Here is an 11,408-nt window from a genome sequence, read left to right as displayed (position 1 = left end):
ATCGATTGTTTGTGTTCGACTAAGATATCGGAGTGGAATGTGTTTGGTTTAAAGTGTGGGCATAAATCGATCAATCGATCAACTTCTATTTTAGTACATATTCAAATTCAAACTCTTCCGTTAACGATCTAAACGGAAATTTATCTTGCCTGCTTCTTTTAATAAGTATAATCTTGAATATATTGGCTTGAAGTTTTCATAAGAAACACTTTTATTTAAAAACATTTTGGCTAAATTTCAGCGCCTAAATTATCATCGTATTTCGCCGCCACACCCCAAAGGCAGTTCTCCCAATGGCCCTCAAACCTAAACTGTGTTTCCGATGCAGGCAGCTCCTCCAGCTTCAGCTGACTTGCGCAGAATGAACTGTGCGTTTACGTGTCGCACCAGAAGAAGGTATACCCAGTGAGTCCCTTTGACTCCTCTGGTGGTTGCCATGTTATAAAATTGGCTCTCACGTTAAACCTGAAATCCTAAGCTAATAATAAGAATAACTAAATCTTCTTGGCTGTGCATTTACTTGGACCAATTTAATACTTTCAAGTTGGCTTTACATAACTTGTGTAATTTGATCTTGCATACATAAAAGCATAAAATATATTGCAAAAATACATATGTATACATGGTATGTGTGTTATATAATTCTCTCTATAAACGTTGTAAATTTTGCGTACGGCTGGTAATTAGAATATTTGTTTACATCTGAACACTTAAGATCCACCGTCCCGATTCACTTAAAACATTTAACCTAAATCTATTTGTTTAACGCGTTGAGTGTTTCTCTTTTTTTTTTTTAGTTGAGTCCGTGTGCATTAACTTGTAAATCTGTTCAAAACTGCATTGTTCGTTAAAAGTTGTTTTTTAAAATATAAATATCGAAAATTTAACAGGTAAAAAGAATAATTTCGTAAGAGTAGCTGGTTAAAACAAACAAGGGCTAACAAATCCGTAAAATATGTATACACAAGCTTTCCGTTCCAAGCGATCATAAAGACCCCTGCTCCGTGACCAGCACAACGCTCTGCTCCTGCGCAATGGCAGCCAGCTCCTTAAGCCACTCGTCCATGAGCACAGCACATAGGGCCAGATCGCGTGATCGCTCGGTGCCACTTGTGCTGGCGATGATTCCCATGGAGGCCACCGAGTCCAGGGACGCCGGCTCCGAGTTGAAACCACCCGTCGACGGGCCGCCATCCAGACCGTGCAGAGTGCTCGCCGAGTGGGTGGTTGTGTTCGACTGGGCGGAGAGCGTTAGGGTGGAACCTGCGATGCTGCTGTTGCTTCCCGATGCCGCTGTTGACGTCGCGTTGGCTCCTGTGCGTGATGCTCCCGCTGGGGGCTGCGTACTCAAGCTGGTCTCGCATGTGCCTGCGGACGTCTGAGCTTGTGATATGCCTCTTCCATCGTTGCTGGCATTATTCCCCACCAGATTCGAGGCAGCTCCTAAAAACGTATGCGAGGATTAGCAACAGCACATGATATTGACATTTTGGGTTAATTAAAAAACAACAATAACCACATGTATATATGGGATTCCACAAATGTTTTCTATATTCTACTATTAACTATTTTTTTAGTGGAAAGCATAATGTACAAAGCTCTACGAAAATAAAGATACTACGCACAAATATTAACAAGACTATGCCATATTGGGTTAGGTTTGATTAAAACTTTAAATATTTTATCAAGCGTGAAATATTTACCGGTGAAGAATGCGTAAATTTGTGATAAGCCAGATGAAGCTAAGATTTGTTTGATTTTTTGATCGATTCGATAAAAATAAAGAAATAAAAGAAATTAATTTATTATAAACGATGCCGGCGGCATTTTACAGAGATGTGTGTCAACCAAATTTAGCCCTGAATGAGACCTGTTTACTCTTATAACATTAATAGTTCATTTAAATGTTAAAATGATTTCTTTGGTTTACTTTGCATTAGCTGGCAATTAACCAGGCTCTAATGCAGGGCTCAAGTACGTGTGTGTGAATGTGTGTTTTTGTGAGTGAAGTGTGTGTGTAATGTGACCCAAAACCAACTTTCTTCCAACATCCATCGCTGCAGATTTGTAAACTGTTGGTAATATCTAGTTTGTTTGCTTGGTTTTTCTTTTTTGAAAAATATAGAAGTTGTGCAAGAGTGTGACAAAAGCAGGCAACCGATTCTGTTACTCACCGGAGGATCCATTGGGTGGCGCTGTGGACGTGGAGGCGGACTTTCTGCTAAACATGCTGGTAATGGATTTGCTGATGCTGCGACGCTTGTTATCACTGCGCTTGAACGGATCGTAGGCACTGGTGGGCGTGGCCTGCACGGGCGTGGCGGCCGAGAGGGTCGCGTAGGCTGATCGCAGTTGACCCTGCTGCTGGCCGGAGTTCGTTACCATCTGTTGCTGTTGGCTATGATGCATTGGAGAGCCCTCGTTGCCCTTGCGCGCGTTTGCCAAGCGGAACTCTCGATCAATCAGCGACGAACGCGCCACATCAATGATCTCCAGCGAATCCTCCGTCACTGGCAGCTCGGCATCTATTTGCTGCTTCAGAATGCGCAGCACCTGGTGAAAAGAGGGCGTATCCGATGTGATGGCTATGTCAGAGCGCAGCAGCAGCGAGTGAATCAACGGCAGGGGATACCAGGCCAAGCGAGTGATCAGCCCGGTCAAGTGGAGATTGACGTACAGCGAATTGCTCGTGAAGGTTTGCAGTTTGCCCCAAATGGCATTGAGAAAGGGACCTGGAAATAAACATTGATACATAGCAATTATTTATAAGGAATTAAGAAGAACAATTTAATTCTCACCTAAGCTTACGGTGCCCTGCGCAAACAAATCTTCCGAGAAGTCAAGGTCCGTCAATATTAATTCATTGCGATTGCTGTTCGAAGTCCGCCATGACTCGCGTTTGCCGGATGCACCAAGAACGCTGCTAAGGCTGCTGCTATTGTGATCCATATCCGCCTCGCTGGCTGTCGTGGCCACAGTTGTATCCGTGGCTTCGCTTTCCTCGTCCGCTGGCCGCCACTTGAAGGATTCGTAGCCGCTTGACTCGCCAATTGACTGCAAGCTGTCCAGCTGCTTTTCACCCGTCTCGTTGGCGGCGATAGGACCGCCACCGAACTCACTAAAGAACTGTCGCGCCAGCTCCAAGGCATGGGCATGGACTCTTCCTTGCCCGTGACGAGGCCACTTTTGGTAGCGATAGCTGTTGGCCCATTTTAGGCAATCCTTTTGACACTGGGCGATTCGCCAATGAGCCTCGAAGAGATATGCCTGTATATTCGCATACAAACTATCACCGGTGTGCACTCCGTAATAGTTCCAGTTGGCTCCAATCGTCTTGCTCATGACCGGAGAGGGGAGACTCGGCAGAGGCGTCAGTTCACTCACCACAGGCTCGTGGACGCTCTTCGGCCTGGCCAGATCTCTGGCTCTCTTCATCACATCGGGCGAGAGCTCGAGGAAGAACTCACTGCTATTCAAATACGGATCGATTTTGTTGATCTTGTGGCGATGTGAGATGGGCACATGCTTGCCCGGCAGCATGAACTTGAGCAGCAGCTCCAGCATCAGGTCCTCGCAGTGCAGACCCAGCAGGGTGTCAAACAATGCCATCGTGACCATGCACAGATTGGCATCCGGCGAGTTCAGGCGCTCGACCAGGGCATCAAGTATCCGTTCGCCGTCAAACTTTTCCGTATCGAGCAGAAACCGAACGAAGGCCCTCAGCAGTCCGGGCTCCGTGATGGAGCGCAGGATCAGGTCCAGGTACGACATTGCCGAGATTTGCGAGTCGATGTTCGTCTGAAAATGTTTGCCCTTCAGTGTCTGCGAAAATGGAGCGCAAAAAGTTGTTTCGAGATTTCGAGGTGTGTGTGTGTGGTTAGCTACGGGGAAGGAAAAGGCACAAGAAACACACAAGAGACGGAAAGCAGAAGGCGGTGCAGTTCCCTATATTAAATACGAGTCTTACTAAAAAAGAAGATATCGGTTAAGCAACACTTGCATAATTCCATTAGTTTTACGCTTTCTTAACCAATATCTAAATAATGTTCTAGATTAAGGACAGGACATAAATGATTCGCTTGCAACCAACACCACAGAAATGCATCGAAGACAAATTTTCACGAAGAGAGACCGAGACGAGACAAAAGCGTGACTTCACTCACCTGAAGGATCGCAGGTCCCAGCACGGGAACAATAAAGCCCTGGTACATGAAGTCCAGCAACTGCTGCTTGATCATCTCATGGGCCACCTGCACCACCGCATTGCAAAACTCGAGGGCGTTCATGAACAGCGTCAGCTCCGGGATCTCTGTCACATCGTCTGGCGTTATCCGGTGCCAGTCGATGGAGCTAATCTCGATGCTGTTGGGCAGACGCGAGTAAAGCCCACCCAGACCGGTCACCAACAGCGGGCAGATCGAGGAGTACTGGGCTATGTACGTTCCAATGTTGGAGTTCTTCTGCGAAAGCGCCATGCACAGCAGCAGAGCATCGCGCGCTTGGTGACCAAGACTGCCTTCGCGATGCACGTACGGGATAAGCAGCGAAAATATTATGAAGCTAAAAGAATCAATAAAAGATTTATCAGACACGGAATATACCTTATAATAAAGTCTTAGAATATAAATATATAAATCTTAGAAGATAAATGGAACAAGTCAAGTGGATTCATCACTCGTAATTGGAATATTACAGGGTCACTTTTTTAGTATTGCCTTATCTGGCTAATGTCGCTATTACGCGATGAATCATTACACAAATATTCATTTATCGCTATTCTTTTTTATGCTGAATGAATTGGAATGTTTAAAAGTTATGAGCTTACTTGGTAGTGGTTCCGCTTTTGGGTGGCGCCACGTTGCCATTTAATATCTGCTCCTGCACCTGCGTCTGGGCGGAGAAGAAAAAGAGGTCCAGCAGGTGGACATTCTGCATAAGAACCACGCACAGCTGGTTCAGCAGGATCACCAGGCGCTTCTCGAGATCGGGCGGAAAGATCTCGCCCTGGCTGGATGCCAGTATCTTGAGCAGGGGTCGCAGGAAGGGCTCGTGGCAGAGCAGCTGGTGGCGCGAGTGGCTGACGAGCAGTTCGTACAGCTTCAGCTGCTCCAGCCTCACAGCGTTGGCATACCGTCCCGTGGTGCAGGCCCACTCGTACAGCTTGTCCAGCAGATTCTCGCTGAGCAGGAATTCCAGGCAGGGCGCCGCAGGCGGACCACTAGCCTCGGCCGCCGGCAGCGAGACTTTGTTGCAGTGATGCAGCTCCACGAGCAGCAGGGTGACCATGTAGTCCAAGTGCGAGACCACGCCCAGCACGTCGTCGTGCGAGGGCGGTGCACTGTGCTGGATGATCTCGAAGGCCTGCTGCCAGTGCTTACAGAAGCTGTCGTAGCAAGCGCGCGGATCGCAGTCTGTGGCAGCGTCGATGGGTCGCTGTCGCAGTGGGCCGACGTGTCCGACGGAGGCAACGCCTCCACCGCTGCTCTGGCGCAGCCACATCGTTGTCGGTGCGGTGTGTGTGCGATTCGGTGGCTTTTAGTGGCGCTGGTCCGCTGATAACTGCTCCGTGTGCGTTTCGTTTGGCATGAATTGGTGGTGCTGGTGCTCTGTTATCTCTCGTTTTGTGCTTTTGTCCGACTGTGTGAGTGGTGAGTATTTCAATGTTGCTCGCTTTTTAAATATTTAGAAGCTAAAAGAAGACGCACTTTAGTTGAATATTCGCTATTTACTTTTCTCTAATGTTCCCAAGAACAACAAGTGACACACTTACGCACACAGCCACACACACACCTGTGTACGTGTGCCCACCTATTTGGGCACTCACTGTGGTTGTTGTTGCTGCTGCTGCTCGCTCACCTGATGAATTTAGATTTGATCATCGTCATCGTCTCCGCTGCTTTCCGCTCTCCGTGCATCGTGCATCTACACCCATTACTGTTTAGTGGCCCTTCTTAGATGGGTTTTCACGCTTGCAGCATTTGCAGCGTTTTTTTTTTTGGCACTTTGGCAATTACAATTACAAATACAATTAAGTGGTAGTACCAACACTTCCGCAGATTTGCGGACTAGATTTGCGTTCTTGCAGCACGAAATTCGCGCTTTTGGCGCGGGTTTTGAAGTCAAGAAAGGGAAGGCAGTCCGGCCCGCACTTTATTGCCTCATTTTGCACTATTTTCGTAGTGTTTCCAAAGCAATTCTGCGTAAATATTTACAATTATATCTGCACGGAAATAGAAAGTTAGCGATGAGCAGCTATCAATATAACATATCGATGTTTCGATTATACCTGAGATACATCGGGAATTTTTGACATCGGGGTGTAGCAATTCCATTTTAGTTTTATTTTTATCTAATTATCTATTCACTTTTAAAACAGCGTGCTATGATCACAAGTATTAGTTTGATTAAATGCGTTCTGTTTCATTATCCCAGCGTTCCACTTACCAGTATTTCTTATCGCCTGTGTGACCAGACTTCCGCGCTTCTATCAGCTGTTCGCGCTACCGCCATTTGAATTTAATGAAATGGTAAATACAAAAATTTGATTTATTTAATTCCATTTCCCTAATCATTTATTCCTAAAGCGGCGCAGTCTGGCTCCCAGCCAACGTGGACCACTGCGTCCCGAGTCCCGTCACTCCTTCACGCCGCCACTGCTGAAGAAAAACAAGCGATCCTGCCAGCAGGAACTGGAGCGAGAGCAAGAACTGGACAGAAGACGACTGGGCGCCCTCCGAGATGCCAGCAACACATCAGAGCTCCCACTGCCTATTCGCTTCACGGCGAACAGCGAGTATGAGTTGGCCATTGCCAAGGTTCTGGCACGGAAGTTCAAGGTGCCCATGGACAATTACGTACCGGATTACGGTGGTAAACGGGTCCTGGGCGTGCGGCGCTGCATTTCCCGACGACCCCTACACGATCCGATGGCCTGCAACGCCTTGGTACTCTTCCATCCACCCGCCTACACAGAACACGAGCGCATGGGCATGGATCCGACCAAGGTTCTGGTGCACGTCGTCGTCGATCCGCTGCTGAGCAACATATTGCGGCCGCACCAGCGCGAGGGAGTGCGTTTCATGTACGAGTGTGTGGAGGGAAAGCGGGGCAACTTCAATGGATGCATCATGGCCGACGAAATGGGTCTCGGGAAGACGCTGCAGTGCGTAACGCTGGTCTGGACACTTCTAAGGCAGGGGCCCGAGTGCAAGCCGACGATCAACAAAGCCATTGTCGTGTCTCCATCATCGCTGGTTAAGAACTGGGAGAAGGAGTTTACCAAGTGGCTTCACGGTCGACTCCTTTGCCTGCCCATGGAGGGCGGGACCAAGGAGAACACCATCCGAGCACTCGAGCAGTTCTCCATGACTTCTGCCCGGCTGGGGACACCTGTTCTGCTCATCAGCTACGAGACATTTCGCATCTACGCGGAGATCCTGTGCAAGTACGAGGTGGGAATGGTGATATGCGACGAGGGACATCGCCTCAAGAACAGCGACAATCTGACGTATCAGGCTCTCATGGGACTGAAGACAAAGCGACGGGTCTTGCTTTCCGGCACTCCCATCCAGAACGATCTTACTGAGTACTACAGCCTGGTGAACTTTGTAAACCCGGAGATGCTGGGAACGGCGGCCGTGTTTAAGCGCAACTTCGAGAGCGCTATTCTGCGGGGCCAGAATACTGACTCCACGGAACAGGAGCGACAACGGGCCATAGAGAAGACACAGGAGCTGATAGGTCTGGTCGATCAGTGCATCATTCGTCGCACTAATCAAATTCTAACCAAATATCTGCCGGTTAAGTTTGAAATGGTTATCTGTGCGAAACTGACGGCGATTCAACTCGAGCTATACACGAATTTCTTGAAGTCTGATCAAGTTCGACGTAGTTTGGCGGGTAAGTCATTAGGCAATACTACCACAACATTCCTACCATTTACAATTCCCTTCAAGATTGCAATGAAAAGGCTTCGCTTACGGCGCTGGCAGACATTACAACGCTTAAGAAGATTTGCAGTCATCCGGATCTCATATATGAGAAGCTCACTGCGCGGGAAAAGGGATTCGAAAACTCCCAAAATGTGCTGCCTAGTAATTACAAACCAAAGTACGTCGCCTGTTGCGCGCGAATAGCAATGGCTATTAATGAATCTTTTGTGTTCCAGGGATCTCAATCCAGAGCTAAGTGGCAAGTTCATGCTCCTGGATTTCATGCTGGCAGCAATACGTGCAGAGGGCAACGACAAGGTGGTTCTCATTTCCAATTACACACAGACCCTGGACTTGTTCGAGCAGCTCGCGAGGAAGCGAAAGTACGGATTTGTCCGGCTTGATGGCACCATGTCCATCAAGAAGCGATCGAAGGTTGTTGACCGATTCAATGACCCGGAGTCTGACAGCTTCCTTTTCATGCTGAGCAGCAAGGCTGGCGGCTGCGGCTTGAATTTGATTGGAGCCAACCGCCTGTTCATGTTTGACCCAGACTGGAATCCGGCCAACGATGAGCAGGCAATGGCCAGAGTGTGGCGTGACGGGCAAAAGAAGCCCTGTTACATATATCGCCTCGTTGCCGTGAGTACCTGAATTGGTTCTGCACGGAACTTTCTTTTTCAACTCAAGAAATCTCTTTCAGAGTGGTTCCATCGAGGAGAAGATCCTGCAGCGACAGACGCACAAAAAATCCCTGTCGAGCACCATCATTGACAACAACGAGTCGGCCGAGAAGCATTTCACCCGCGACGATCTGAAGGACTTGTTTACATTTGATGCGAACATTCTGTCCGACACACACGACAAGTAAGAACTGGCTTTGGATACCCTTTAGATCATGATCGTGTAACATATCTTTTCAGGCTCAAGTGTAAGCGCTGCGTTCAAAATATACAAATGAAGCCACCGCCCGAGGACACGGACTGCACCTCGCATTTGTCACAATGGTACCATTGCTCCAACAACAGAGGCCTGCCTGACAATATTCTCGCCCAGGCCTGGATGGATTGCAAGTGCGTGTCCTTTGTCTTCCACCACCGATCGCAGGCTCAGGAAATTGTGCCGAGTGCTGAGGAGGAAGCAACAGATCAGCCAGAGGAAAAACCAGAAAGCCGCAAACGATCATCCACGCCCGCCAGTGATGACAGTGCCGATGAGGACTTCCGTGGATTCTAGCAATTGTTTGCAGTTTATTGTTTCTCGAATTTCCTTTTTCTTCGCACTTAAGTCTAAACTTAAGATAACTTTTTCTGGCTTCCTTTGCAATCCTAACAAGTTATTAATTTAACATTTCAAAAATGGAACCAGCACAAAATGTTAACGTGCTAGGGGTGAAGGCTTCTATAAACTAATCTGGCAATGTAGGAGTCAGTCCAGAAAATAGTTTACTTTTTTGTGAAATACTGATCAATTTCTATACTCTTAACTGGCCGCCAATCGGGCAAAGTAGTAGGTTAACATAGCTTAGGACAAATACAAGCAAACATCGAAATTCGGATTCTAGTGTGTATTCACTTGCTTAAGCGCAAAGTTATTTAAGTTGGTTACTTAAAATCAACAGCCATCTCCGCTAGCACGTTATTCTCTGCACATAAAAAGCAATTTGGCGTATAGCAACGTCCGGATTAAAACCCTGTCAGATACAGATTAATATTATGCGTGTGTATATGTATAAGTATTAAACCATTCGCAGTGTTAACACAGTCAATTGAACACTTGATGTATTCGGGTCTATACATCAATAATTTTATGCTCCAGCTCCACCCAGACGTTGCTCTTCTCCGGCGCCTTGAGGAGCGGCTGTTGCTGCAGCTCGGCCAAAAACCCACCGATGGCCTGATAGTACCTAAAAAGCAAGCACACCCATGGATAAATGGGAAAGTGAAGATTAATTGCCGGCCATACCCGTCCACTATCCAAGTGTCGTTGTGCGATCCGCCGGGGAATTCGAGCAGGCGCTTTATCTCGCTGCCGCATTTGGTATACAAGGCACGCATCATGCGCGGTGGCACTAAGTTGTCCGCAAGGCCCGAAATAAACAAAAAGGGAACCGAACACTTGCCTATCTTGCTCATGGAGTGATACTGCATGTGAAACAACAAACAATAATGTGGTAATGAGATAAAGTAAACAGAGGGCTCAACCGGCGACGACTACCCACCTTATTCTTAAATAATAGATTTGGTATATACTTCACAGCGGGATGCACCAGCTCCACGGCCATTTCCGGTATGCTGCTAAAAGTGTTCTCCACAATAGCGCACATTAGCTTCTGTCCATATACGGTATCGGCTGCAACGTCGACCACCACAGCTCCGCCCAGGGAGCGTCCGAAAAGTATCAGTTGCGAGTGGTCCAGGTCGTGGCGGGTGTGCAGGTAGTCAATGGCCGCTCTGGCGTCGGTGACCAGACCCCGCTCGGTGGGTACACCGGTGGATAGGCCATATCCGCGGTATTCCACCATCAGAACATTGCAGTGCAGATGGTGGTAGATGCCCCACACCTGAGAAGCGTGTCAGAGAATTGTAAAGTAATGTCGTTATCAGAATTGGCGCTCCCCTTACGTTTTGCATGCGGTGTCCCATGTTGCCAGCGTTGCCGTGGAAGTAGAGCAGCGTGGGCGACGACTTGGAGCGCTCCTCCGGTTGGGTAACCCAGAAGGCGTGCAGAGTGACATCGTCGGGTGTCTTGATGCTGACCGTAATGTGCGGCAGGTTGTGCATTGTCGGAATGGGTATGTAAATGCGGGAGTTGGCTGGCAAGTCCGGATGGTAGAGAAGCAGGTCCTGGGCATAGTAGAATATCACTGCAAGGGCAGGCACTTAGTGACGAATGACTGGTCTGAAGCAGAATACGTACGCAGGATGATCCCAGCGAAGAGTGCCAACGTCATGTAACCGCCGTAGAAATAGTAGAAAATGAAGCACAACAGGAAGGCAGCGAGTACTCCCACGCCCACGCCGCGGGACTTGGGCAGAGCGATGCCCACTTCTTTCATGTTCGCCTGTGGTCCAGCTGCGCTACATGTCCAACGCTCTAATTTAATTAAATTGCATCAATTCCAGCGCCAGCAACACAAACGATTTGTAATTGTACACCGCCCACAGCTGATTTCCAAGACACCTGTGCAGTGCGAAAAGTTATCGATAACGCAGTACAGTAACTACTGACGATCAGCGACCCCGATAAGGTTGTGATCATGTGGCTATAATGAACTACTACTACTAAAATTATTAAATATCGTTCAACTCAACATTCAACTCATAAAATAAAATCAGTCAAGTAATTAAGTAGTTTATTTCTTTTTGACATATTCTGGATAACTTGAAACGCTACATTTAATAATTTTATGCCTATGAAAAGGAATATATAATATCAATATAAATTCAATTCATGACTCTATTTACTTTATTTTAT

At 47.6% G+C, this 11,408-nt stretch overlaps 3 protein-coding genes across 6 annotated transcripts; 1 reads left to right on the top strand and 2 right to left on the bottom strand.

The window, feature by feature from the left end:
* Positions 1 to 507: 507 nt before the first annotated feature.
* On the bottom strand, positions 508 to 6,364 carry CG3558 (uncharacterized protein). 4 transcript variants are annotated; one of them, NM_001273047.1, is made up of 7 exons: positions 6,287 to 6,364; positions 5,857 to 6,220; positions 4,826 to 5,689; positions 4,164 to 4,560; positions 2,799 to 3,822; positions 2,175 to 2,732; positions 508 to 1,443 (listed from the first exon to the last, which is right to left on the bottom strand). In NM_001273047.1, the coding sequence occupies exons 3-7, from the start codon at positions 5,497 to 5,499 to the stop codon at positions 986 to 988; spliced, it is 3,111 nt and encodes a 1,036-aa protein (NP_001259976.1). In that variant the 5' UTR covers positions 5,500 to 5,689; positions 5,857 to 6,220; positions 6,287 to 6,364; the 3' UTR covers positions 508 to 985. The 4 variants fall into 4 exon arrangements, with proteins under 4 accessions (NP_001259976.1, NP_001137777.1, NP_652064.2 ...); NM_001144305.2 differs by lacking the exon at positions 6,287 to 6,364 and adding an exon at positions 1,704 to 1,742 and having other exon boundaries at positions 5,825 to 6,261; NM_143807.3 differs by lacking the exon at positions 6,287 to 6,364 and adding an exon at positions 1,704 to 1,742 and having other exon boundaries at positions 2,799 to 3,798; positions 5,857 to 6,261.
* A 110-nt stretch (positions 6,365 to 6,474) lies between these two features.
* Positions 6,475 to 9,640, top strand: okr (okra). The gene is made up of 6 exons (NM_057313.5): positions 6,475 to 6,527; positions 6,585 to 7,899; positions 7,956 to 8,109; positions 8,168 to 8,573; positions 8,635 to 8,798; positions 8,855 to 9,640. The coding sequence occupies exons 1-6, from the start codon at positions 6,525 to 6,527 to the stop codon at positions 9,165 to 9,167; spliced, it is 2,355 nt and encodes a 784-aa protein (NP_476661.1). The 5' UTR covers positions 6,475 to 6,524; the 3' UTR covers positions 9,168 to 9,640.
* Positions 9,159 to 11,118, bottom strand: Bem46. The gene is made up of 5 exons (NM_058024.4): positions 10,851 to 11,118; positions 10,556 to 10,797; positions 10,153 to 10,494; positions 9,897 to 10,075; positions 9,159 to 9,837 (listed from the first exon to the last, which is right to left on the bottom strand). Exons 1-5 carry the CDS (start codon positions 10,987 to 10,989, stop codon positions 9,723 to 9,725), a joined length of 1,017 nt encoding a protein of 338 aa, NP_477372.1. The 5' UTR covers positions 10,990 to 11,118; the 3' UTR covers positions 9,159 to 9,722.
* Positions 11,119 to 11,408: the final 290 nt, after the last annotated feature.

Source organism: Drosophila melanogaster, chromosome 2L (assembly GCF_000001215.4).
Source record: "Drosophila melanogaster chromosome 2L".
NCBI lineage: Eukaryota > Metazoa > Arthropoda > Insecta > Diptera > Drosophilidae > Drosophila > Drosophila melanogaster.
This window is presented reverse-complemented; position numbering and strand designations above follow the sequence as displayed.

Bases quoted from the DNA above. Each gene is read 5' to 3' on its own strand.
- Bem46 (NM_058024.4), bottom strand. From the start codon at position 10,989: ATGAAAGAAGTGGGCATCGCTCTGCCCAAGTCCCGCGGCGTGGGCGTG. The intron at 10,798-10,850 runs GTACGTATTCTG...CTGCCCTTGCAG, and splicing joins CTTCGCTGGGATCATCCTGC to TGATATTCTACTATGCCCAG. The intron at 10,495-10,555 runs GTAAGGGGAGCG...CACGCTTCTCAG, and splicing joins TGGGACACCGCATGCAAAAC to GTGTGGGGCATCTACCACCA.
- CG3558 (NM_001144305.2), bottom strand. From the start codon at position 5,499: ATGTGGCTGCGCCAGAGCAGCGGTGGAGGCGTTGCCTCCGTCGGACAC. The intron at 3,823-4,163 runs GTGAGTGAAGTC...CCATTTTCGCAG, and splicing joins TGGGACCTGCGATCCTTCAG to ACACTGAAGGGCAAACATTT. The intron at 2,733-2,798 runs GTGAGAATTAAA...GTTTATTTCCAG, and splicing joins GCAGGGCACCGTAAGCTTAG to GTCCCTTTCTCAATGCCATT.
- okr (NM_057313.5), top strand. The intron at 7,900-7,955 runs GTAAGTCATTAG...ATTCCCTTCAAG, and splicing joins AGTTCGACGTAGTTTGGCGG to ATTGCAATGAAAAGGCTTCG. The intron at 8,799-8,854 runs GTAAGAACTGGC...ATATCTTTTCAG, and splicing joins CTGTCCGACACACACGACAA to GCTCAAGTGTAAGCGCTGCG.